This window comes from Alligator mississippiensis, chromosome 3, assembly GCF_030867095.1.
Source record: "Alligator mississippiensis isolate rAllMis1 chromosome 3, rAllMis1, whole genome shotgun sequence".
NCBI classification, from domain to species: domain Eukaryota; kingdom Metazoa; phylum Chordata; order Crocodylia; family Alligatoridae; genus Alligator; species Alligator mississippiensis.
The window spans coordinates 89,028,597-89,055,613 of NC_081826.1; the positions used below are offsets into that span (position 1 = coordinate 89,028,597).

At 41.7% G+C, this 27,017-nt stretch overlaps 1 protein-coding gene across 2 annotated transcripts; it reads right to left on the reverse strand.

The window, feature by feature from the left end:
* Positions 1 to 111: 111 nt before the first annotated feature.
* On the reverse strand, positions 112 to 24,426 carry ENOSF1 (enolase superfamily member 1). 2 transcript variants are annotated; one of them, XM_006261594.4, is made up of 16 exons: positions 24,223 to 24,426; positions 23,653 to 23,761; positions 18,358 to 18,473; positions 17,421 to 17,507; positions 17,131 to 17,157; positions 16,523 to 16,595; positions 16,273 to 16,311; positions 15,309 to 15,391; positions 12,433 to 12,467; positions 11,770 to 11,857; positions 10,528 to 10,662; positions 7,273 to 7,314; positions 4,405 to 4,534; positions 3,969 to 4,068; positions 1,099 to 1,180; positions 112 to 490 (listed from the first exon to the last, which is right to left on the reverse strand). In XM_006261594.4, exons 1-16 carry the CDS (start codon positions 24,304 to 24,306, stop codon positions 380 to 382), a joined length of 1,341 nt encoding a protein of 446 aa, XP_006261656.1. In that variant the 5' UTR covers positions 24,307 to 24,426; the 3' UTR covers positions 112 to 379. The 2 variants fall into 2 exon arrangements, with proteins under 2 accessions (XP_006261656.1, XP_019346030.1); XM_019490485.2 differs by lacking the exon at positions 23,653 to 23,761 and having other exon boundaries at positions 24,223 to 24,307.
* Positions 24,427 to 27,017: the final 2,591 nt, after the last annotated feature.

Here is a 27,017-nt window from a genome sequence, read left to right on the forward strand (position 1 = left end):
CCCTCTTATCCTGTCCAGCTGAAACATTTTTGTTGCAACGTTATAGTGAATAGATCTGTCCTTAATTGCAAACAAAACTATTATGTATTATTATAATTGGGACCATGCAGATGAAAGTTAAGTTTTATTTTAATACTCTAAACTTAAACAAATTTAAGAGGCAAATAAGAGTAATTGAAAATAGCCTAAATGTTAAAATTCCATACATCATCAAACTAATTAAAACTCTAGATAACATATAATTTAGTAGTCAAGGTTACTTTTTTGAAGGCTTCCCCCACAGTTGTACAGAACTGTTCATCTTCATTTGGAGTCTTGCTGCATTAGCAGCATACATTGGGGAATTTCATTTTAAGCCTGAAAACCTTCATGGTTAAACTTAATGCAGATATATCTTATGGCCAGACAAGAGCTTCTGCCAAACTTCTCCCTGCGGAAACTGGTATTTCCTTGTAGAATCTTCTTTCATTTCAGTAGAATATCCAGCATGCTTCATAAAGAAAAGATTTTTGCATTAATGATGACATGTTGCAAGGAACAAACTAGTCCCATGGTTTTGTTTTTAAGAAAGTTCACTTGTTGCGCAACTTATTTTATACAATATCAGCTGTAAGCATTGTTGACATTCTAATGCCTAAGCAAATATTACATAGAAATCTGAAAAATCCAGGTTTGTTTTCTTTTTTTTTCCTTAAGAGGCCTGTAATTAAACAATGGCCTTCAATTTTGGAATATGAATATATAATTTTTCATTTGAGTACCATGCTGGACATTACTTGAAAACATCCTTTCAATTTACTATCCTTCCTTCTTATGTTAACAAAAGCAGTGTTGAATAAAACATGCAAGATTAAGACCAGAGATTTGCTTTGGATTGAGGTTCTAAGCATGGTCATATTCTAGATTCAAGAGTGTCTTTTGGATTTTTTTTCTTTTATTTTGCTGTTCAGAATCATCAAGCTTATGCTCTGGCTTACTGTACTAGCACACTACAGGCCCTTTGGTAAAGTGACCTTTCAAAAGTTTTCCACTACTTGTATCAAAGATGCTTTCTTTACTGTGCCACTGAAATACAGCTGACACACACTGATAGCATACCTGTGGTGGCATGTAGCAAGCCTTCCTGATTATTACGGGATATTTGAAATGTTCATGCAGGTGATCAACATATTCACACATCCTGGAAGAAAAAGTGGGGGTTAGGAACATAGGATTGGAAGAAGCCTCCTGAGTCATCAAATTCTAACCTCTGCTATTGCAGGCAACCGTATAATCCTTTCCATGAATTAAACAAGCTCCTTTAAAACAAGTGTATGGTTTTCATTTTGTCCCCACTCCTACTGGAAGGCTGTTGCAGATCTTAACTGCTCTCGTGACTTAAAAGCCTATTTTCTAGCCGCTATTATTCTTTAAAACTTAAACAGTTCTGTTTCTTCCCTGGTCATTACTCTTCTAATGTATTTGTAGAAATCAGCCATCTCATGCAATTTACATTCTCCTAGGCCAAATAAGCTAGGCTCTTAAATAAGCTTTATGCTAGCATGCTATTGAGGTACTAATACCTCTGCTGAAAGTTCTCATCATAGGATCACATTTACTTTTTTTCACAGATGCATCATATTGGCTCAAAAAATGGTAATCAACTAGTGCAGCCAGGTCTTTCTCTGTTTCCAACTATGGAGCTCCCAGCTTATAGCAGAAGGTCTTGTTACTAATTCCTTAATGCAAAGTCATGTACTCTATATTATTACATTTAATCCCATCTTTATTCATCCAGCCTTGTAATCATCCATTACTTCCTGTTTCATGCTCTGAATCTCCCACCTATGTATCATCAGTAAACAGAATTTGACCTCCTACTTTTTTGTTGTTTCTAAATATATATAATCTTAAACATCTTTATGGCCTTGTCTCTGACATGAAAAAAAGGATAACAAATAATTTAACCAGAACTACCAGCAGTTTAGGAAGAATCTTTCTTCACATACAAAAACTACTGCTAGCTAGTGCCTTATGTAGGTTGGAAAATGCATTTTAGCCTAGCACATGTATTAGGAGAAAGCACATCCAGCTCAGCCCATCACTAGTGAGAATTACTGATCTCAATGAAATTAATCAGAACAAGAATATTTGGCAGAAGAAAAGCCCTTTGGCCAGGATATGAGATTTAGGAGGGCCAGAATTAATTTTCTTGTTTAATACATAAAAGTTGGTAAGCTTATATTACTGGTGGTGCTTAGTGATTTTTGCAAAAGCTTGCGATTTCATAATTAACCAGCACGAATACAGAATGTGTGCATGTACACTGGGCATTTAAAGGAGTGTAAACAAGAAATCATTGTGTGTGGCAACAGAGGTCATTAGTGGAGCAACTCAAGCGTTGTCAGTGAGGCTGCTGCTTAACACTATGAATTAACTAAAACAAAGCTGTAATCTCTAGAGCAGCTAAATGTACTACTTTATCAGGAACTGAAATATTATTTTGTACCGTAAGCAAAGCTTAAGGAAATTTAATTATATTGCTCCAAAGACCAGAAAGATTAAACACACATTGGAATGGTTTACATGGTTAGTTATAATGTGAGCACAGGTGAAGCTCCAGATATTTTAATTTAATAATTACAAAACAAGTACAAGCAAAACACTGGAACAAACAGACAACTGGAAGGATTCAGGGAATTCCTGTTTGCAGAGTTCACTGCAGACAAAGAATGTCAGCAAGATCCTATACTAGTGATTTTCAACCAGGGTGCCACGAGATCCTTTTAAAGGTGTTGTGGGGTGCCATGTAATATTAGCTGTGCAAACATGTATGCATGATTCGCAAGATGAACTCAGAGATTTCAAATAGGAATCCCAATAGGAATAGCGTTAAAAACATTCTGACCTGTTGTGGTCTTTCTGAGTTTGTTGCAATAGAAGAATAATGCTATTCGTTTTTTAGTAGTCAAGAAATGAGCAAAAGCTTAAGAGCCGGCATTTTCAAAGAGGTGCCTTGAGTCTAAAAAGACTGAGAACCACTGTCCTATACTATATTTTAAAAAGACAAGAGAAGTTGTTTGATCCTTTTGGAAAGCTCTGCCTAGAACACTGTATATCACTTGGAGAAGATTGCTAATTCTATTTTATTAACCCATGTGGAAAATGCCTAATGAAGCTGTCCCAGCAGCTTCCTTTCGCTTTCCCAGACAGCTGTACGAAGAGCTCCAGAGTTGCCATTAAAGGGTCAATCCCCTAAGTTTTCTCCAGTGCTGTATGTCACTGGCATCTTTGAGCCTTTGTCACTTGTGTCTGTTTTGGGCTCCATTCTCACTATGGTTTTACTCAAATCCTTTTATATATTTTTTTCTTTTCAGTTGTTTTCTCTTCTTTGTGCCCTCCGAACATATTCCCTCACATCTCCTCCCTCAACGCTAAGAAGCAAATCAATCAGTTTGGACCTAGCAAGATCCATGTCTCAGCACTAAATACTTTGCCTGTATACTGCATTCCCCTTCTTTGGACTACATTTTCCCTTTTTAGATTAGCTTCCATGTCTCTCATATATTTTATACTGCACTTAACATATCTGGGTTCTACTGCAATGCAAATAGGAAGCAGCAGTAATAATCAGTAGAGGTATTCACATGGGTAAGAGAAGCAGGATTTTCTTCTTTTGGTAACATCCTATCTTTTACCACAGTCTATGTCCATATTTTGACTTTGGTCACACACATACAGGGCTGCCATTGTAGCCACAAGAAGCTGGATAAAGGGAGAATACAGCTCTAAGATTATCAATCAGCTTCGGTCAAAAACACTACTATGTCTTCATTTTTGGCAGTTGCACAGTGAAGTTCAACACATCCCTTTAACCCTGATTTAAAAATTCATAATGGCTACTGAAAGGCAAGTATATGTCAAAAGCCTCTTTGAAAGGTAAAATACCTCCACTGTTGAATATTTTAGCAGTAGCCTGTATTACTAACCTGTTTTCAAGATTTCCAGATATTGCAATATAGTCAAATAGTATCAAGTGCTGTACTAACTCGCAGAGCCCAACACCCCCAGCGTGAGGACACACAGGAACTGAAATCAAAGCAGAACAGTTCTTATGTATTACAGGTACGAACAAACGACCAGATTATTAAGAATCCTATTTTAATTCTTTGTTGGTATTTAACTTGTAGTGCCAAATCCCAACTATGCCCCCCGCTTCCCCAAGTCAACCGTAGGGAAACAGAACACCCTACATTAAAGAATCATTTTGATACAGTGCTAAAGCATGACAGAAAACAGAATAGATTACAGAAACATGCAAGCTGACACTCAGTGCATACAATGTAAGAGCTGAAGAAGCTGCATGGCAGACAGGCTTCAAAGAAGACCATTTTGGAGTTACTGCAACATTCCCAAAAACCTTACTTTGAAACTTTTTGGCCATCAGCAACACAGCCAAGTTTTCATTCACACTTCCCAGTCTGCAGCTGTCAATCTGGAGATAGCTCAGGGCTTTAGCCTGTAGGAGCTGTTTAAATATCACTTTATTGTGGCACTGCAGGAAGAAAAGAAATTGAGACCATAAGCCCATGGAATTGGCAGAATATTACAAGAACTGTTGGCAACACAAATCTAAACAATTGTACCACAATCCTACTGTTTCCCCAAGTTCTTTTTGTCATGCTGCTTACACAGAAGATGGCCCAAAATAATTCCCAGCATTAAATAATCACTACATACTTGCAAGAAATTATGCCCGTTTTGCAGCTTGAGGAGTTGAGGCATATAAAAATGTTGATTTGCCTAAGCTCACGCAGCAGTGTCAGTGGCAGAGCTTGATATGGAACCCAACAGCCCTAACTCCATGTTTCTTGTTCTATTGACTAACTAAAACTTCCACTCCTAACTGAACAATATTCCTTATCTGAATGATTGGATTGCTCTAGCCCTGGGATTGCAAGAGTGGACCACTGTAGAGCAGGCCAGAAAAAAAAAAATGATGGTCTTATAGTCATGACACGGCTAAAGCTTCATTTCTGGCTCTGCCACAGATATAGTGTATGGATCTTGGCCAAGTCAATCACTTTATGCTTCATATTCCCATTTTTTTAAAATACGGAAAATAATACTTCCTAATTCACAGAAGAATAAGGATAACTCCATTAATGCTTGTGTGTTGCTCAGAGATTCTTATGAGGAACTGGCCTTTATTTTATAAGACAGACTTGCCTTAATGAGCAATTCAAAGCCAACCTCCTCAATAGATTTTCATTGTACAAACAAAAACTAAATGTTTGCCATTAGATAGAATAACACAAACAGAGTGAAAGCAGAGCTCCACATTAAAAACTAGGTGCAGTATTTTTTCCTGTTGCTGGAATGCAGTATTTCTCCAGTTGCTGTCAAGATCTGAGAAAGTACTAATTCATGCACTTGGCTTGGTAGATTTAGTATCAGGCCTTGGCAGGAAGAAAGGTGCAATAAAAAACTATTAATAGTGTTTACATTGGTACGGTGACTGTTATCTCTTAACGGTACCAGCCGTTTTACTGAGATCTAGCAATTTATAACAGATACAGAGACAAGTTCTGAAATAGTTTCAGGGCTGATTACTAGGGCTATGCGAAACGGCACTGTTCCGTTTCGCCTTGAGTTTTGAGGTTTCGACGGAACAGCATTTCGTATCAAATTTAATTTCGATTCAAAACAGCTGCTCCATTTTGCTTTGTTGAAACAGTGAGGCTGTTTCGATTCTGTTTTGACGTTTCGCTAGATCGGCTGGGGCCGGGGAGTCAGCCCAGCTGGACTGACTTCCCATCCCCAGCGCTATGGTCGAAACGTTTCGACTAGCCTCTTTGTTTTGAGGCTGTTTCGAAGACCTTTGTTTTGTTTTGATTTTGCTGTTTCGACCTCGAAATGAGTCGAAACAGTGTCAAAACGAAACGGCTAGTGAAATTTTGCACAGGCCTACTGATTACTTCCACCACTAGATTCTGTCAAATGGTGCTGATGTCTATGCCTTTTATCATTAGTGCCAACAAGAATTTATCTTAGGGAGATGTAATTTCACATCCACCCACCACGCCGTGTCACCACCTCTCAGGAGGCGGAGCTGGGGCGAGGGCAGCGGCCCATGCCTTGAATTGGAGTAAAAAAAAAAAGATAGAAAGCTCTTATAGTACAACCTCATTATAACAACCCCTGCTTCCTGATAGCAGGAACTGATTTTTGTCATTATTATGACATATTATTACTGACCAATTGTATTAAGAATGAATACTCTCTTTTAATGCACTATTCCCCAGTCCCATGATGTAGTGTATGCCTACCATAGAGGCTGGAACCTTCTAAATGCATCTGTTTGCTTTTTTTTTTTTTTTTTTTTACATTGAGAATCAGAAAATTTAGGTGCATCTTAAATTCAAGGGCATCTTATAGTTGAAGGGATACAGGCCATGATTTAGGTTTGTCTGAGGTCTGTGGGAGATGTTGGATTCTGCCTACCTTATATCCATAACTATCAAATTCTTCATCTGAGCCAACCAGTACAAGCTGGCATGAGATGGGACCAAAGTCAGTGAGAGCTGAAGGTGCCCGTCAATTACTTAGGAACCTCGGGACTGGACCTCGATTCAGACACTTTATCAATCAAACATTAAAAAGTGAGCCTCAAACAACATGAACATCCTCTTCCTTTCACTTTTCAATTATTAAAATTTAGACACCAATGGCTATTTTTCAAGAGAATACCACAGATGAGAGAGGCAACATAAGAATCCTTAATGAGATGCTGAACTACAACTCGCTAAGATGTCAAGGGGACCTAGTGTGGTATAAATGGACTTAGCAAAAGGGTTGTGGCCGGAAGTTCTAGTCCTGGCATCTTCTCTGTCTGAAGCCAATGACCTCTCTTGATCTCTCAGTTCCCCTACTGCAATAGAAAATGAATTATATTCATAGGAATGCAATGAGGAATAATGTTTATTTCAACAGAGCAGTGAGAGTGCTTAACAATGCTGGCTGTTATATTTATTATAGATACCTCAAAACAAAATCTTTCCTGATTCTTCATACAGATGCATGTAGGAGAAAGGGAAATAGGATACGTGGTTGGAAAGAAGATATTCCTGGTAGCATTAGCTGAACTTATGCTATGTGAAATATATCTAAGGATGTTTTCAATTGTGTTATTCAAACCCCTAATGAAAAATGAGAATGAACGTTGGCATAAATCCTCAAAGCTTATTGCCATAACTACATTCAATAGAAAGGCAAAATTAAAACTATACTTACTTGCTCTCCTGTTGCCACACCAATTCCTAATGGTGCTAAGGCCTGCAAATAAAAATACATTTAGAACTTATTTCTGCTTTGTAATTCCCCAGCACAGTTACTTAACATCAGGAAAAGAGGTGGGATGGAATAAGAGTTAATGCAGTATAATGCTTGCCACTTACTCTATGCAAGTGATAGAATGTTTCTAAGTGCATTTTATGCCACTCTTTTGCTATACTAAAACCACAAAGTATTACAGATGAGGGCACGCGCTGTGATAAGGAAACACATGTACTGGATGTCTGTGGCTCTGCTGTTAACTATCATATGATGAGCATTTATCCTCTGTTAATATTACACTTAAATCTTCATGGAAACATCGGTTCACATTTCTTAGAACATGCCTGCTATACAAATTAAAGGTGGACAGAAACCACCTACAGAGTGTCGGGGCCTAGGGACTGTGGCCAGCAGCCCAGGCACGTGGGCCAGGGAAAAGGTCGGCACGGCGAACTAGAATTAGGCACTGACGCGTAGAGGTTGATTAAAGATTGTTTTACTTACACCGTAGGTGGTCGCGGTGCAGGCAGGAAAACTTTCCTGAGTTGCAGTTACAAAAAAAAAAACAAACACGTGGAGTTTGCTAGGCTCCACCGAAGACACACGAGCGGAGTTTGCTAGGCTCCGCTAAACAAACACGAACAGAGCTCTGGATACCACTCACGGAGTTTGCTAGGCTCCGTGGACTGACCGAAATGAGAGTCCGAAAGGTGACTCTCCACGAGCGCGCAGGGTAGGGTACGTTGAGGGATTGTGCAGCGACAGGGAGAGGCTAGAGGTTGATCAGGCCCCTGTATCCTCCTCTAAGGCACACGCGGAGTTTGTTAGGCTCCACAGCGCGCTTAGAGTTCTTCACGAGATGGATGTGAAGTCCTCCTCCTCCTCCAACTTGGGCGGAAACTGCTCAAGCCTCTTATACAGCTAGCAAGCCAATCGCTAGCCACCACGTAGGAATAATTTAGAAACAGCCAATAGTGGGAAACAAATTTACATAAGGGTGGCGGGGACTCCTTTGCACCAGGGTTTTCTCTATGCAACTGAGAATTGCACCGTGCAAAGAAAGTTCCATGTGGCGGGAAATAATTCTGCAGTGCCGAAGCACACACAAAATCATACCCTTTGGGTCATGACACAGAGTTGTTACATTTTCAAGCACTAACTTTATAGCTGGTTACTTTGCACATGTGACTGGTTTAAATTTATAGTGTGATTAACCAGTTGTTATCACCAGTGTGATAATTATAGATTTCATAGACATTAGGGCTGGAAAGGACCTTGTGAGATCACTGGGTCCAGCCCCCTGCCCAAGGGGCAGGAAGTCAGCTGGGGGTCAGATCACCCCAGCAAGATAAGCATCCAAGCATTTCTTAAAGGTATCCAGAGTAGGTGCTTGCACCACTTCTGGGGGAAGTCTATTCCAGACTCTGGAAACTTAGACAGTAAAGATGTTTTTCCTTATGTCCAGTCTAAAATGGTCTTCCAGCAGTTTGTGACTGTTAGACCTTGTCTTCCCTTGGTGAACAGACATTCTTCCAGTTCCTGATGCGCACCCCTTATATACTTAGAGGCTGCTACCAAGTCACCCCTGAGCCTTTACTTCTCCAGGCTGAAAAGTCCCATGCCTCAGCCTCTCCTTATAAGCCCTGTCCTCTTGACCTCTAATCATGTGCGTGGCTCTCCTCTGGACTCTCTCAAGCTTCTCCACATCTTTTCTAAATTGTAGAGCCCAGAATACAGTACTCCAGTTGTGGTCCCACCAAGGCCAAGGAAAGCAAGACCCAAGAAGTCACCTCCCTGCTTGAGATGCATCGATAGATGCAAGCCAGGGTTTTATTTGCATTGCCAGCTGCAGCATCACATTGGTGGCTCATGTTCACCTTGTGGTCAATCATGACCCCCAAGTCTCTTTCAGTTGTGCTAGTGAGTGCAGCACTGCCAAGCCTGTAAGTATAATGTGGGTTTTTTCTCCCGAGGTGAAGCACCTTGCATTTCTCCATGTTGAATGTCATCAGGTTTTGATCCGCCCACCTTGTGAGCCTGTCCAGGTTGACCTGAATTGTCGGCCTATCCTCTAGTGTGACCACATTTTCCCATAATTTGGTGTCATCCGCGAACTTAGCCAGTCCATTTCTGACACCCAAATCCAGATCATTTATGAATATATTAAAGAGTAGTGGTCTGAGTACTGAGCCGTGGAGGACGTCACTGGTCACCATGCACCACGTTGACTCAGGTCCATCGACTATCACTCTCTGGATCTGACCAAAGAGACTTACTCTGTATGGGTGGCCAGTCTAAATTTACTGTGTGATTAGCCAGTTAATTGCAGAATATATGTAATGTGTAGCAAGGACCCATGAGACAACACACAAGTTTCAGGTCAAATCTTAGCTACCTTGCTCATTCATGCAAGCAAAGGAATCTCATGTTCTTTTACAGACTCGCTGCTAAAGCTGCACCTTTGTCACTGCAGTCATGAAAACCACCACTGTAAACTAGGACTGCCATGAGACATTCTGCCACTAAGCCAAATGGTGAAACACATAGGACAAAGAGATGTGGCTCAATCTGGAATTCAGGCCTATAGAAGCCAATGGGGCATGATCCCTTTACTCTAAAAACCCCAGAATACAGTGCTCCACAGACAGGTAATGCAGCCAGAAGGCTTCTATTTGATTATTTTCCCCCCTTCAAAACCTCTCCTGTGAAATTTGCTATTGGGTATTATGAGAGAATCATAGCATTACTTATTAGAAACATACTATTACAGTAGAGAGTTTATTATCCAGAAAGTCAATTAACCAGAAGGTTGTGTATTAATAAAACCATCAGCCTGCAGTTGGGTTTTGCCTGTCAGTGAGACAACTGTGCATTATTTATTAACTAGTGCTTTAAGATTTTAAAACGTTCTATAATACCATACATTTATTTATTTTGTTTGGTAACATTTGCTGTATAACATGGTAATTCTAGTTTTCAGCATTTCAAACTATGGTTTTTGATTTTTGGAAAAACTGATTATCCAGATTGATGACACTAATTATTCCAGAAAACCAACATTCTAGTATAAGTTACATTTGATTGAATACATTTCAAATGTAGTTTATGCCTTTTGACATCTATTTCAACCTGAACATTGAACATTTCATGGAGCAGCATCAGCATTTTCTGGTACGTCGTCACTATGTTATTGTAAAATCTTCATTAAATTACCTTAGAAATAGCTGCATGACCCAGAATATCATCAGGGGAAGTTGGCTCCTCAATCCATAATGGTTTAAATTCAGCTAATTTAGTCACCCACTCTATTGCTTCCTTCACTTCCCATCGTTGGTTAGCATCCAGCATCTGAGGACAATTATAAATCCAATTCACTATATCGCTCAATTGACTGTTTACATAGGCAACTTAAAATAATCATAATGTTGATATAAACTGATGAAAAGCAAGGAAAAAAACCACAGCTGAGACTCACTCTGTTCTTATGCATTGTGGGTATAAGATATGCTGCAGACTGCAGTGCAGTATAGAGATACCCAAGCTAGCTTTAAACATGACAGCTCCATGACAGGTACCAGATGCCAGTTGGGTGCCGAGATCTAGGAAGGCCAATTTATTCTGTTTCTCAGGAGGATATAGTATGAGTAAAGCACCCTGAAAAGTTTTGACCAAACATTTTCTAACAGAAATATTTTTTCAATGTAAAATTTCATCTGACTATTTTTCCCCAGCAACTATTTTTTTGCCTTCCAATGAAAGTTTAGACTTCACGTTGAAACATAAAAAGACAATTGATGAAACAAACATTTGATTTGGATTCCTATCAGACATTGTAATTTAGATGTATCGAGTCTCTATTTTTCTGTCTGAACCAAGTTCCTGAATCAGAAATTTCCCTTAATGCACTGTGTCCAGGCACTACAATAGGCTAGTAGGACCAGAAGCTAGGTTGTGTCATGACATAACCAGGCTGGGCAAAAAGATTGATCTCTAAAGCATAACAGGGTCACAAGGCACTTGATTTACAACAACTCTGCAGCCCTAGAAGCTTACTTCCAAACCAAAATTTACCATTTCCACCCAGAAGTATTTGAAAACTTGAATGTTGGGGAAAAAAATTCAACCTACCAGTTCTACTCTGGAATCTTTTTACAAAACCAATCCTTCAGGGCCCAGTTCTATAGTTCTTACTCAGGGAAAATGCCTGTAAGCTTTAATAGAAGCTGTGGCACAGAATCAAATGATGTCCCTATATACGTACTATGTGCAATTTATTCTCTCTTTTGGTGTAAAAACATTATTCGTAGCCATCGTTATTCAGGACTTGGAGAGGGTGAAGTATCTTCCAAGAACTCTCTGAAATCACATATATTAAATCAAACCCTATCTGAACAGACAGCCTTTTTATATTTGAAGTTACTTAAAAGCAGTAGAGTAATTAAAAATTATATTTACCAATATATTGCCAGGACCAATCATTTCTCTTATGAGTCTGCATCTATGAATGTCATCCTGCAGATCTGCACCAACCTTTACCTTGAACCTAGACACACAATGTTATGAAATGTAGGTTACTTCTCAGAGATTAATACAGCAGTGATAACTGTTTTATTCTACAGTAAGCTGTAAACTGAAATTCACAACAGGAGGCAGGATTTTATGGAGAGTATTTTTTCAGTGTCTTTCCCTTTACCAGCAGATCTCATTCTGTTTTCACACACACACACACACACACACACACACACACACACACACACACACACACACACACACACACACACAAATAATTTACCTTTTCTAGCTATCAGCCTCACACACACATCAATGGAAAATGATTTACCTGTGTTAGCTTTCAGCCAACAGCTTGCCAGTGAGGTAAGTTTCTCTGCTGTGCATTTACTTACTTACTGTACTGGCATGTGATATAATAGCAGAAGGAGGAAATATGCTTAAAAAATAGGTGGGAGGAAAGACATCTCTTCACAGAACGTTGAGAAGGAAAACCCCCATGAGATCTCCTATTCTCTCTCTGCCAAACTGAGACACCAACCTATATTTCCTCTTGATTGTAATCATTAAGAAGAGAAGTGCAGCATTCAGGATAAGAATTTACTGTACCTTGTCCAGCCATCCTTCAATGCCTTGGTGCACAGCTGCAGAGAAAGTTACATCTATTACAATCTCTAAGTAAATTGCAAACTAATAATTCACAAGCTGTATTAACTAAATTGAACTTCTGAAACATTTCTTTACTGGAAATAAAATAAACTAGATAACAACTGAGATCCAACATACACCCAACTTCTAGAACAACACCTCTAAACTATACTGCATTACAGAGCTTATTCATGTGCTGTACATGAAACCTCCTGTGATGTACAAATATTGCTTTCACATACACAGAGAGCTGAACTGGATGATGAACCCAAATGGTATTAACCAAACTTCAAAGCCTTGAGCTTAGAAGAACTTTCATATTTTGCTGGAAAATGAGTCTCAGACAGAAAAAATATTACACTGGACAAGACTGAGGACCAATGTTTGTTGACAGACTTTAGATCAGGGTGGGCAAAATACAGCCCATGGGCCAGATCCAGCCTGCCAGGCCATTCTATCCAGCCTGTGGGGCCCCTAAAAATTTAGAAAAATAATATTTATCTGCCCTGGCTGTCTGTCAAAGATGTCAAAGGCACCTGGGGCAGTAGGACCCAGGGGGAGCCAGCGGCAGGACCCTGCGGCTGCAGTAAGGCTGGCCTGCAGCTGGAAGCCTCTGCCTAGCAGAGGCTACTACCCTGGAACCCTGGGGCTGTTCCTGTTTCCCTCTGCCTGAGAAGGAAATTCAGATAAGAACAGGTGGAGGGGAGGCAAGGGAGGACTGTAGGCGATCACTCCAGTCCTTAGGACCGAGCCGGGCTGGCTCCTGTGGTTCCAGCGCTACAGCTGGGAACCATGTTGTGCCGGACCAGTGGGTGGGGGGAACAGCGGGAGGCAGGAAAGCGGGGAAATGGCAGCAGCAGGAGGCGAGGGAGTGACAGTGAGCAGGCGCGTGGGTGGGAGTGTGGGGCCCGCGCTGGTGTCCCAAGGCCAGGGCCCAGGGCAGGGCAGCAGCAGTGCGGGGCTCCATGTAGCCAGGCCAGGCTGTGCCAGCAGGGAGAGTGGGGAGTCAGCCTGGCTCCACAGAGCCTCTTCTGGCTTGCTCCCCATGCTCCTCCCACCCTGCTCTGGGCCCTGGCCCTGGGACGCTGGCGTGGGCTTCACGCTCCTGCCCGTGCACCTGCTTGCTGCCACTCCCTTGCCACCTGCTGCTGCTATTTCCCCCTTTCCTGCCTGCCGCTGTTCCTCCCCGCCCCTCTCCACTGCCGCTACTTCGGCACCATGTGGTTCCCAGTTGTAGTGCTGGGCTGCAGGACTCAGCAGGAACAGGCCCAGCCCCCGCAATTCTCAGCTGGCTCTGTGCAGTGCAGGCTGGGCCGGGCCAGCTCCTGCTGTGTCCGGAGGTCTTGGCCATGTAGTTGGGATATGGTGTTGGAGAAGCTAGTGGGGGGAGAAGCAGCAGGAAAGGGCAGCGGTGGCGGATGGGAGGGGGAAGCAGCAGTGAGCAGGAACACAGGGCCTGCGCCAGGGCCAGGAGTGTGGAGCCTGGGCTTGGAGGAGTGCTGGCAGGGGCTCTGCCAGCCATGGGGGGTTGTGGGCAAACTCTCTACCTCCATGCATACCACAACCCTCCCCAGCCACCTTCTTCCCACACACTCACATCCCCCCACAAACCCTATACTCACCCATACCCTACACATGCACCCACATGCTCCCCCACCCCACACACACCCACACCTATCCATCCCCCCACAAACCTCCTCACACCCTCTCCCACACCTCACATACTCACAGCCCCTCCACAAACCTGTACCCACTCACCAATATTCCCCACAGCCCCTACATTATATAAGAGTAAGACTTTATTTGAAGCTGTTATATAATCACCTCTATGTACAGTACATAAACACATGTAAAATCAGGACAAAAAATATTTTTTGAAATAAAATTAATGAATGTTGTAGTAGATGTTTGATGTTTAGAATATAATTTGGTATTTTTCTAGTTCCGTGAAGGTAAAACCCCTTGGTGAAAGTACTTCGGGGGACAGGGGGGGCGGGGGTACTTCTGGTGGCAAAGGTCAGGGATTAAGGGGCAGGGCTTCCGGTTCCAAGATGGCAACCAGGGGGTGGGGCACCTGTCAAGGGGCGGGGCTACCTTTGTGGCCCTTGACAACTTGCCAAAACTCGGTAAGTGGCCCTCCGCCCAAAATAATTGCCCACCCCTGCTTTGGACATATCTGCCAAAGCTGAAACTACTAGGAGCTTGGAAGAAAGGATCTCTGAGCAACAAAATGTGTCACAGGCTCAAGGCCTGTTTGTATAGGGATACTTGAGAAATTTAAGATGAACTAAGGAAGATGTGACACTACAAAGTATTCGTTCTCTGTATGAAGATACCCTTCTTCCTTGAGGGCTAAACTACAGCAAGATAAAAGCCACTTAACTTCTGAATGAGAGTATACACGCAAGGATTAAAAACACTAGCTTCACAGCTTTACTTAACCTGCTTTTACTTTCCTAAGTATTCCCACGTAAACATGTCCTTTATTTACACCATCATATCTGCACCAGAGCAAAATGCTCATTATGCACAACGAACCAGGGTAAACTGACCTGCACTGTTACCCTAATAGCTTGTTTAAGTATCTAGAGCAGTGGCTACAACCCTAGTTTAGATACAGCCCAGAAACTCCACTCCTCAACATGGCCTTCACTCCCCCTACATCCGTGCTATGCAGGGCTTCACTTTTTGCTTCACATTAGAACTCAGCTCTTAAGGCTCTTTCTCAGGACTCAGCTCTTACGGGTCTAAGAGCCACCACTGAATGTTTGACCATCATTTATCACCACTACCCCCTGGAGAGAAATGTTTAAGATCTTGATATCAAAGAAGCAAACCTGTTTTAACTGCTGGTCTGAGTAGCCCAGCCAAGCACATGAGGTGGTGTAAGCAGGATATCCATGTGTTAACATCTGTTCTTCTGCAAAGAGAAAGAACATCATGATGAAAACGTGGTTTTCTATTCCATGGATGGCTATGTTGTACGACAATTTTACTAAAACTGTCTCTTATGCAAATGATGAACTTAAAAAAATAGTGTTTTAAAACAGGACAGGTCAAATTTGTTGACAAAAAATGATCCTGTTCTCTCCACAGTCATTCCCAAACTCAACAGAGCTGCAGCCCAGGAAAAAAACCCCATTACAATACAAGAAGCAGCATCACCATGCCAACATGGCTGACAAACATTCATCACAGCAGGGACCAGCAAGGCAGCACAAATTTGTTCACCATATACAGCTTCCACCTCCTGCATGACTCATAAGGAAGCAATTTTATAAGATGCAAATGAGAACATCAGTTTCCAACTCCCAGTTTGCTTCTTAAAGAATGGGATTCTCACCCACAAGTACCATATTTAGGGTGTGGACACATGACAATTACTATGGAGAAATGCTGTAGTAAGTGTACTCAGTAAGAATGGGCACACAGCCAGCTCTTCTAAGCTACTTGGCCACAGCAGACACTATTACAGCACCTGGCAAGGAGGAGGCAAGGGAGCTGGTTTGCACCCAAGTAAGTGGGTACCTTTGGGATGGTACTGATTAGGAGAGCAGACACACAAGACAGTCAATGCAGTACCATCCCCATGTAGTAAAGTTTCTTCAGTTTTACCCTGGATTTGAATGACTAAAGTCATCAGCCTGAGCACCATGCATCTGCTCCACTTTTACTATGCAGAAAAGTCCATTTATTTTTCAGTGAACATGTCATCTGTCCATACCATAATACTAAACAAAGTATTTGGCCCCATTATGCTTCTAGAAAAAAATTATCACATATATTAATTTAATAGCTTACCTCTTTCTTTTTTCCCAAGTAGGCTATTTACGAGTATTTCTGCAAAGGAATGAAGGAAAAATATTACATGAATTCAAAGTACAATTCTTTCCCACCCCCACCACTCTGCTGTTTTCAGAAAGTCAGACGCTGATCCTCTTACAAGGAGTGAACTAATCCTCCACTAGATTCGCTGAAATCATTGAAAGCTCAAGGAATAAAGGACGCAAAAGGGAACCACAATCTGCCTCTTAACGGAAGGATGACTTACCATAAGCTTCTTCTTCTGTCAGTGCATCGGTGATATACCTGAAATCTATGCAGGATAACAACTGCTTGGGATCCTGGTCAAAGAATATTTAATGCGAAACAAACCGCGAAGAATAAGATGACATAATTACAAAAGGGCAATACTTAGATAATACACATATCAAAGCATGAGACATCCATCAGCATTTTCCTAGTTTCCCTTCCATAGAAAGTGCTGTGTACAGGTACATCAATTCACTGATTAGCCAACACAAAGATTCCAGTCTTGTACATCATTTACTAATATCAGTATAGATGGGTTCCTATCACCATGTGTGTTGTTATACTGGGACAGGGAAGGGTCTGTAACAATGACCTGATAAAAAGGGATGGTTTATCTACTTGCGTATGGCCAGAACCAGCTTTGCACAACTACCTAGGAAGGGAAAAATCTTTCAGACCAGAAACTAACATCCACACCTTGCACAAACTCAGGTTTCTCGAACCTTGGCACATGCTGTATAGATGTAATTTTAGCTTGGATACAAGCCAACATTTTACTCTTTTAATAAAGCAAAAACTTCAGTGCCCAACAGCCATCATGCCTCACACAGAACAAGATTGTCTTACCATGTCAACTAGTAGCTTCCACAGAGGCTAGAAAACAAAACCGATTATATAATGAGAAATGATGGATATCCATCAAAGCAGCATGCAAACAATTCCTTACAAAAAGTAAAGCCCCTGTGAAGCCCCAGTGAACTTGATGGTGCACATACTTCTGTGAACTAAAAGTTAAGCACATGCATAAATTACAACAGGGTCAGGACCTAACTCTGCAAAAGCTGGATAATTAGGAGGAACACCCACAATTCACTGTGTGCAGTAACATGCTTGTCTGCCAGGTCTAAATACATTACCTTTTCCTCCTGCTTAGCCCACAGATCCCACACAGCATTCAGAATGGCAGCTGTTGCCAAATGAACAGCCCCTTTTTCTGGACCAATCTGGGCAAAAGATAAAGACTCACATAGACACAATTAACAATTTACTATTAAGTGGAAATTAAGTCATCACATCAGTCACAATATTCAGCCAAACAAAATAAAACAAAAACCCTGGTAAAGGAAAAATGAGCCAGTGACATTAAAAGACAACCTTGTATTTACTGGGAAAGGTGGGACACATCTGAACTTGCTATGTATTAGTTGCAGTGTAAGAATACCACCGTGGCAATCTCCATACTGGTCTCAGCTGGATTTTCCATTTCCAAAAACCCAAACTGAACAGAACCATTTTGTGAGCATGTGAGTCAATGAATGGAGAACAAAGAATGGACAGAGAGAGGAAGATATCTGATCTCTGAACAGGCAGAAAGCACACTTTGGAACCCAGGCCTTCCTTCTGTTAGCAGATCTGTGTGGGTAGATACTAGCATTCACTTGGAAACCAAATCAACAGAGCTCTGCATGGGTAGAAGTTGAGTAGATATAATTGCAATGCCCCAGCTTGCGTTAAATTAATTTTCTTTTTCTACCATAACTGTACACAGAGGTCAAGGCCCTTCTGAGCCTAGGGGCCAGACATTAGTGTCTACAGCCACTGACACAAAAAAGGAGAGATGCGGCTAGCATTGCAGTCAACTTACACTTACTCCCCAATCTGAATTGACTAGGTTCCCATTTACAGCCAGGTCAAAAGGGGCACAAGTCCAAAGTGGGGCTCAAACCCATCCCTCTGGAACTGTTGCAAGATTCCATAACTGCGCTGCAACTACAGCCTCTGAATGCAGAGAGGGACTTAGGTGAAAATACATTTATACATCTATTTCACATGAACACCCCAGATGCATCTTACCCATCGGAGCTGCCCATCGCTGGTGAGTTGCCTGTAGAAATTTCTAAAATTGCTGACAATTTCTTCCATGTCTTTATGAACCACGTGGGTAGAGAGAGCATTAACAGCACAAACAACTGCAAAACACACCAGGATATATTGCTGAATTATAACAAAACATTTAGAAAAATAATTCACAGTACTTTTACCCCCATTTCAGGCTGCAATGCTTTCTGAGTGTCTTAACCTAGTGGTTTGAACCAGCAAGAGGGAGCCAGATTTGACATATAACTTCAGCTCTGCCATGGACTGCTAGCGTCTTCAGCCAAGCCACACAACCACTCTCCCTCCTATGTTTCCATCTTTGTTACATGGGGTTCATAATATTTTCCTCAGAGGGCTGCCAGGAGGATCAATTAGTTGGTAAAGGGCTGTGAAGATGCCTCTATTGTCTCCTGCCACGAGTTAAAAATCTAACCTACTAAAGTAACATGTACTAGTAAAAATAGAACAGCTGCCCTAAAATGCTGTAGGAAAACAGCAGTTCCATGAATATGGTAGGCCTTTGGCAGGTATAGTACATATCTCACAAAAGAAAGGGCACTGGGAGCCACACCAAATTTATTTTTTCTATTATGTAATTTTGTTTCTGAGCATTATATAACAATAGTTCCAACCCAGCTGTTTCAGCTCCCCAGGATCCTAATGGAAAAGTCTTGCTTGTTCCAGTGCCATATTCCACTATTGATCTCATCAGGAATTCCCAGCAGGGGGTTTTGTTAGCGCAGAACACATGCTAAGTGAGAAAGTATCTTCTTACGCACACTTTTCTAGCAGGCTGTAGAGGGCAGGGGGGCAATTACAGAAAGGACACAAGCGTTAGGAATGTTACTATCATCTAAACATTTTCATTAACAGAAGAGACAAAGGAAATCTTAAGAAGAAACTGAACAGGAGATCTTAGACCAATCCTGCAAGCCACCATTGTAAAGGCACTAGCTTGAGATTTGAAGACCTGGGGTCATGCCTCTGTTCCATCAGACTTACCCACATGGCCATGAGCGAAGCATTTCTGTGCTTCAGTGCCCCATGTGGAAATGAGGACTAATACCATTTGCCCACCTCACTGGGGCATTGTAAAGACAAATACATGAATGACTGTGGGGTGCTCACACCCTACAGTATTTGGGGCCACTTAGGTAACTAAAATACCTTAGCTCCCATTAACTTGAACAAGCGGAGGTTACTCAGCATGATACCAAATCCAGGCCATGCACAAAGAACCAAATCCTAGCCTTAATAACAGCAGTGGTTAAATTGCCCAAGTGGATACATGAACAAGAACTGACACATTAAAGCACATTCAAGCTGGCAAGCATGACTACATTCAAGCTGGCATGCAGCATATTGGTATATTTAGAGATTATTTTTATGAGGATACAGACAAAAGTCTTGCTGTTTTTGAGCAGAAACAGTTGTGAACATTTGCTTGTTTTCTTTTAGATTGCAATGGGCAATCCTTTTTTGAAGAGGGAATGAAATTAGTTCTTTAAATAAATATGGATCTAGGAAGACAAAGACATCATATAATCTGATCAAGGGTATCACATATGTTAGAATGGTTTCTTAGAGGTTGTCAGGCATTTACTAATCTCCAGACCTGAGTGGCAAGGGTTTAATGGATTACGATTGTTATTGTCATGCTGTGATCCAAGGACATTGCTAGCCAAAAGGTTACTAGACAGTAACATGTTTATAAGAGTTGCTTGGAGACCAGCATGAACATTTTCTAAGGAAAAATAGTGTGTATTAGTTATAGGACTTAAAGGTGCAAGACTTAAGACTGCATAATAACCTTAGGGCTTGGACACAGTTGTGTCCTCAATGAAAAAAAGCATTAAGTCACCCCAAGTTAGCTTCCGTTTACCATCAGCAATGTATAAGCAGTGACACCAGAGCGAGTAACTGATGCACAGCACCCACCTGCTCCTTTTGACCCCACAGTAAATTGTTCATAGGTCCACATATGAACAATTTAGGAAGTGAGGGATTGGACCTGCATTGCATCCCACCTTCTCAGGCAGTGTGTAAGGAAGATAAAAGTCAAGATTCAGACATATGCTAATAAACAGTTCTTAACTTCTGACAAGGCCTTATAGGCATACAGTGGAGATATGGAATTGTTAGTCTTTCAGTTGTTCAGCTGTTGAGATGTACAACCATATTGAGAATCTGGCTCTGTACTTGAGAGCTGTGCTTTCAATTGCTTATACTTGCGTAATTTGTACATGCAAAAGATGAACATATACTTTGCAATGGTATAAGAACACAAGAACATAAGAATTGCTATTTACTGGCTCAGACCATAGGTCCATCCTGCCCAGTATCCCTTGTCACACTGTGGCTGAAAGTGGATGCTGAAAGAGTGAACTAGGCATGATCAAGGTGTTTTTCCCCCACTGTTCCTCTCTCACTCGCAGCCTCCAGCATTTAAGGCATAAGAAGTTCTAGTTCAGACACTGTATCCCTAGTTCCTGTGCTCAATAGCTCGTGATGCCCTTTTTCCAAGAATTTGTCCAATCTTTTTATGTGCTATGTAAATATGGGTCAAGTACTTAAGCACCTGCTTCAGCCTAGTCCTCTTTCCTTTTTCTTGCCAGCACTGATAACACGGAGAAAACAAAGCTGATAGACAGATACTTGACAGTTCATTTTATTTCACTTTAATCAAGTCCCCAGATTTCCTTACCACTTTAAATAGTGATTTCCTTTCACTGATCCATAAAAAGTGGTAGAGCTCTAAAGGGGCATCTTTCTCCATGAAAGAGCAACAACACTGGTATTGAAATGAAGCTAACATCAGTGAAACACCCAATAATCTGTTTGCTAAGCATCTTCCTCAAGGGCTAGGGACAGAAATCACAAATAAACCAGTATAAGTGATTGGAAACTGGCTCAAATCTGTAACAGAACAGAATTTCGATGCACACAAACTGCTTTCAAAGAAGCTGAAACCAGTTTAAGATAAACCTGGATGGATGTAGTATCAGACCTAACTGAGTTAGGTTAAATCAGTTTATTGAACTTGTGTCAGATCCCCTCCAGATTCAAGTTAACTCTCAGTCCCCCAGCATCCAAGGATGCTTTGCACTCTCCTGCAAACCCCACCTCACAGGATGGGCGGGCTAGCCTTGGCCCAAGCTGTCTGATCCAGCAGAGCAGGGAGGTGTTCTCTACTGTTCCCTGGCTTCTGGCTTGGGCCACTGTAGGCAAGTGGCTGCATTTCTGGACTCAAAAGTGAAAGAATGTCTATTCACTTGCTTATCAGTTCAGTTACACATCTTAGATTAACCTGCAAAGATTGAATCGATTCAGCCTCGGGCTTTTTGACTGTCGGTACAAGGTTCTAGAATGTTATGCCTTAATAAGACAGAAAGAGAACCTTCTTGAGCACAAACCCTGGTATTAAGGGGACATGACACAGGGAAGTTTGTGTGAAAATTGTATTCATTTCAGAGAAGAGGAACTTGATCCTGTAGGTTCCAATACATTTATAGCACACGCAAACATTAATTAGCAAAACAGTCCCATTAAGATCACTCATGTGCTTAAGGGCATGCTTGGAACAGAATGAGAGCATTTGACACTCTGTAAGATCAAGCTCACATTTATCACAGACATGCTTCCAATGGTCACCATTCAAACATGTTGGGCATCTGAGAGGTATGTTTAGATCAGTGGTTCTCAAAACTTTTAGATTGAAACCACCTCTTGGTAAATGCTGGCTTTTGGGGTTCACTTGTTTCTTGACTACAGAAAAATAATAGGGCAATGCTTCTGTGACAAAGAACTCAGAAAGACCACAACAGGTCAGAATGTTTTGTGATACTATGAATTCCTATTTGAAATTTCTGGGTTTATCTTGTGAATGACATATTAGTGTTTGGACATCTAATAGAACTAATGTTGTGCAGCACCTAGAACAAAAAAATCTCACACCACCTGAATCATTGGTTTAGAACTTTAAATTATTAGGACAAACGAAAAGCCCCAAAACCTAGTCTTCAAGAAAATGTACTGAAACTTTTCCAGTGTCCACAAAGTTGGATGGCCTTGTACAAATGGCACAGCTCACCTAGGGCTCCAGATGTTACCAATCAATAGAGCTGAAATGGCATTAGCATTTGCTAGTGTCTGTGGACAGGGCAAAGGGAGCTTTAAATGTAAGAGGCATATAACCTCTACTCCCCTTCCCTAACAATAAAAACAGACATGGACTGTCTCAGACAATATCTTAGATATACATAGTAAAGTTATTGGATTCCTGAATTGCTCAATTGTGCAATACCTTCTTAATAAGTTAACAAACTGTGTAATAACTTCAACATTTATATATTAGAGAGAATATAAATCCAGTCACCATTTGCCTTCATTCCTTCTTTTTAAAAACTTTCCCAGTGCAGTCAACACTCATGCTGGTGTTTTACAAATATGACATACAATCCTGACCTTTCTAATCAAAGGCCTTGAAGCTGCAAAGAGAAACGAACAGCTGAATGCAAGTAGGTGGGAGGTCAAAGGGACTCTATAAATTAATCCCTGGACCTTCACATAGCTCTCTGTGGAATCAGGGCTTGAACTCAAAGCCAGTGTAGGCCACTGATACTACTGAAAGTAGTATCACTGGGGATAACAAAAGATTTGGCAACAATAAGAACTTACATGAAAAAGCATGACTGTTAACGGGATGGGATTTTTACCATCCTGTGGAAATCCCATCATGGTATGTACAACACTAATACACTCTTGCTGATGCTATCTTCCTTCATCTCTTCTAAATGTCTGTGTGCATACACCAATGATCAGCAAGGGTAAAAGCCCAATCCCTGAATACTCTATGGCAACTGCAATTTTCAGTCACCTGTTTCCTGTTTTTATAAAGCAAGCAGGAAAATAGAGAAATGCAGGAGATGTTAAAGCTTAAAACATTCACAAGGCACTTGTGAGTTTAGAATCAGACAACTACAGTTAGGATCACAACTCTGAAACAAGCTGTCTTATGGGAGTCTGTAAAGGGATTTCGCAGGGCTGGTCAAATAGGTGACTGATTAGAACAAGGATCTAACACATTGCTTAACTTGCAGCCTCTACAACCCTGGACTTTATGGCCTTCTACGCTGTTCCAAGAGCTGTCACTTAAAAAAAGATATTGTGTGAAGGCAAAATAGTTCCCTGTATTTCCTTCGAAAAGACCCCAACAACATTTTCCATTGGACTTGGGGCTCATTTGAATTTCAGGGTATAAGAATAACTTACCAACTTCTGTGCCTTTACCCAATGTAAATGTTAAGCCATAACCTTTGAGTCCGTCATGCGCATCCGTTTCGATTACAACATAGGCAGCAGAATAGTCAGGGTCTGGGTGCTAAATTGAAGACCAAAAGATTGGTGCGAGAAACTTAACAGAGGAAGATAGGAACCAATTCACCCACATCCTAATCACATATGTGAAGTAGCAGCACTACAAAGGACTCCCCCAGGCAAGCTAAGTTTGGTGCAACAGAAACAGAAGCCTGGGGAACTAACACAAATCATCTCCTCCCTCCCCTGCAGTGTTTTTTAATGCCAGCCTTTTAGGGAGTGACATGGCTGAGGGAGTTACACAAATCCATTTTATGTGACTGAACATTAAAGGTTCACATAGGAGAATCTTGAGCCTCGGGAAGTTCATTCTTCCATTGACCTCAGCCGCTTGCCTCTCCGCGGACAAGCTCCCTTGGCGACTCGGTGCCCCTGCCAGGGCCCTGCAGCTGAGACCAGTATTGGGCACTGCGAGCCCAGGGCAGCGCTCTGGGACCGGGAGCCGCCCTTAGCTGCGGCGCTTACCATAGCATCGGAGCCATGGTGGCCCAGAGAAGTGGGGAAGCGCACGTCGCTCACAGCCACCGCGGTGATCCGGCCCCGCACCATGCCGGCCCAGCAGCTCCCGGGCCACAGACACGAGAAAGTAATCGCTGGAAGCCTTCCACTCCCGGAGGCCACGCTCCGCTCCGATTGGTACGCTTACGTCCGCCACAGAGTTCCGATTGGCCGCTTGGGGCGTTCTAGAACTTAGAGACAGTTGTGGAACGCGGAGGCAGAGAGAGGGGAAACAGGAGGAGCTAGGGGGACGGAGTAGCGTTGCCGTTGCTGCTGCCAGTCTTTGCTTGTTTAAAGGGCTAATATCCTTTCAAGTTGCAGTTAGTCTCTAACTTTTTGCAGCCTTTGGATTGCGTGGATATGGTCTGGCTCCTAGCAATACCGACCAGCTGGAAAGTCGCAGTTTCACATCACGGTCTGAGTGTGGTTGCACCTAAGGGCAGGATTTGAACCTCCTTCTTAATACTTGCGGGGGAGAAACGAATTAGTGAACGTAAAGCGCAAGAGAGCGTGCATATTATGGATGTCACCCATTTGTGACAAGACTGGAGAGAATGAGTCCAGGTTTAGCAACATGCTGTCACTTCCTGTGTAAAACTGTGAGTTCATATTAACTCTCCTAGCAGCTAGTGACTTTTTTTTTTTTTTAAAGACGCAGCTGCTGGAGTCATGTGAGACTTGGTTTTATAGCAGCAAAAACAACAACAACAAAAAGATAAGCTTCTAGCCCCCAGGTATAGGAGAGAAACTGGAACACAGGGCAGGAAGGGAGCTTAAACATGAAACAATCATAAAGCTAAAAATATTTTAATAGTGTAAGAACTATTTTTTTTTTGAAAAGCTAATAAGGAAACATGGGGTTTGACTCCTAATTTTTTAATGCTTAAACTTGCTGATACTGAGGGCTTTCTTGAGATGTCTTCTTAGCAACCAAAGTAAAATAGCTGTAATGACTAGGAAATTTAGTTGCCTGCAGTTTGCACGTGGCTACTGTCAGAGGGTGGATACAATGGCAATTCCAATGCTTTTACTTTGTAAGAGGTATAAATGATAAAATTAAACAGGACTTCACACTAGCTTTAGTACTGTACTTTAGACAGCAAGACCACATTCTACTGCCACTTGCTATGAAGTATTAGAAATGCTACCAGCATTTGCTGTGAGATTTGGTGACCATCTGGATGAATAGACAGATTCAATCAAAGGTCTTCATGTTGAAATGGAGAACAGTTGCAGGTTAAAAGGATGGTGTTTAGCAGACAGAGACTAAGGGTAGGTCTGCCCAGTGCAATATCACCTGCAAGCATAGGGCTTTGGTACAGCAACACACAATCATACTACATTACTAAGCACAATGCTGCTTCCCCTATCTATAGCTTGGATAGATATGCAAGCTAAAGAACAAGACCATTTTCTGATATCCTGTGTAAAACTAAATATTGTTGTTTCAGAAGGAGGAACCTGCAATGGTAGGAATAGGTCCTCCACGAAGCTCAATATGGATGAACCCAGTCTCCTACTTGGATTCCCATTAAAATGTTTAGGACTACACAAGCAACACAGAAGAATGTACATACAGAGTGCGCGTAAGATATTGATGAAGCACTCAGGAATATACTTCTCATGGCAGGGACCTCTTAACTTTAAAGTAGCCAACACTCCCCTGGATCTGTAAGTGATGATAAATATTTCTTAAGGTATGGACATCCAGACAACTTACCAGGAAGTAAGTTAGCACAGCAGTTGCACTACAGTAAATCTTCCTATGCATGCTCTTCCCTGGTGGTAAGCAGAAGTTAAACTATGGTAGTTTATTTCTTGGTGAAAGAGCGGTTAGTTAACAAACTGACATAATAAACCCCACACACTTTAGCAGCACAGTTGTTCATACATCCATACAGGTGCACACCCATAGCAAGCTGATCACTTCACAACAGCATATCAGGAAGCCCTAGCTGGTAGGAAAGGATGATACTGTCAGGCTATTGAAAAGGTTTTCCTAGGAGACGGTTCTGTAAAGCTCTTTTCCTGACTCTGCTACTTACCTACTGAGAGAACTTGGCCAGTCACTTTCCCTTTCTCTGCCTCAGCTTTTGTAAAGGGCTTTAAGATGTAAGGATGAAAGATCTAGCTGGTGCAATTTAATAAGGAAGGTACCTCAGAAACCCCACAGACAGATACTGTAGCTAGATAGTTTGATCAAAGGGAGCTTGAGTGTGGAACAGGTGTGTATTAAATAGTTAACAGTTCAACAGCTCAGACAAACTGGCTGACTTGGCAAGGTCAAGATACTGCTAGTTGGCTGAAACCCCTCTCTCAGTCCCTAGCTGCAGAGGGTTTACTGTTTGCCGACTACCCTAATTTTAGAACTGAAACCAAGGGGAGTATCTGTTGGTAAGTACCATATATGCTTGCTATCTACTTTTCTTAATTCAATAACAGCCTTAAGTATTTGGGCTCTTTTAATGCCAGTTCCTCTAGAGGTTACTTTTGGCTTTTAATAATCTACTCATCTTACACTGTAGACCTAACAAAGCAATCAATCAGACTGTTTCCACACAAAAAAATCTTTCTGGAAGTAGCTGTCTTTCTAACAAATGTTTTAAGAAGATTAAATGTAATGCTTTCAAATTCAGTGCTTCTGGGAATGCTTGGTGTTCTGCGACTATACTATAAGCATTTGCAGGTTGAACATTCATTCTCTTGACTGGTTAGTACAGGAAACAGCGAGGCACCAAAGGAAGCCACTGCAGCCTCCCACA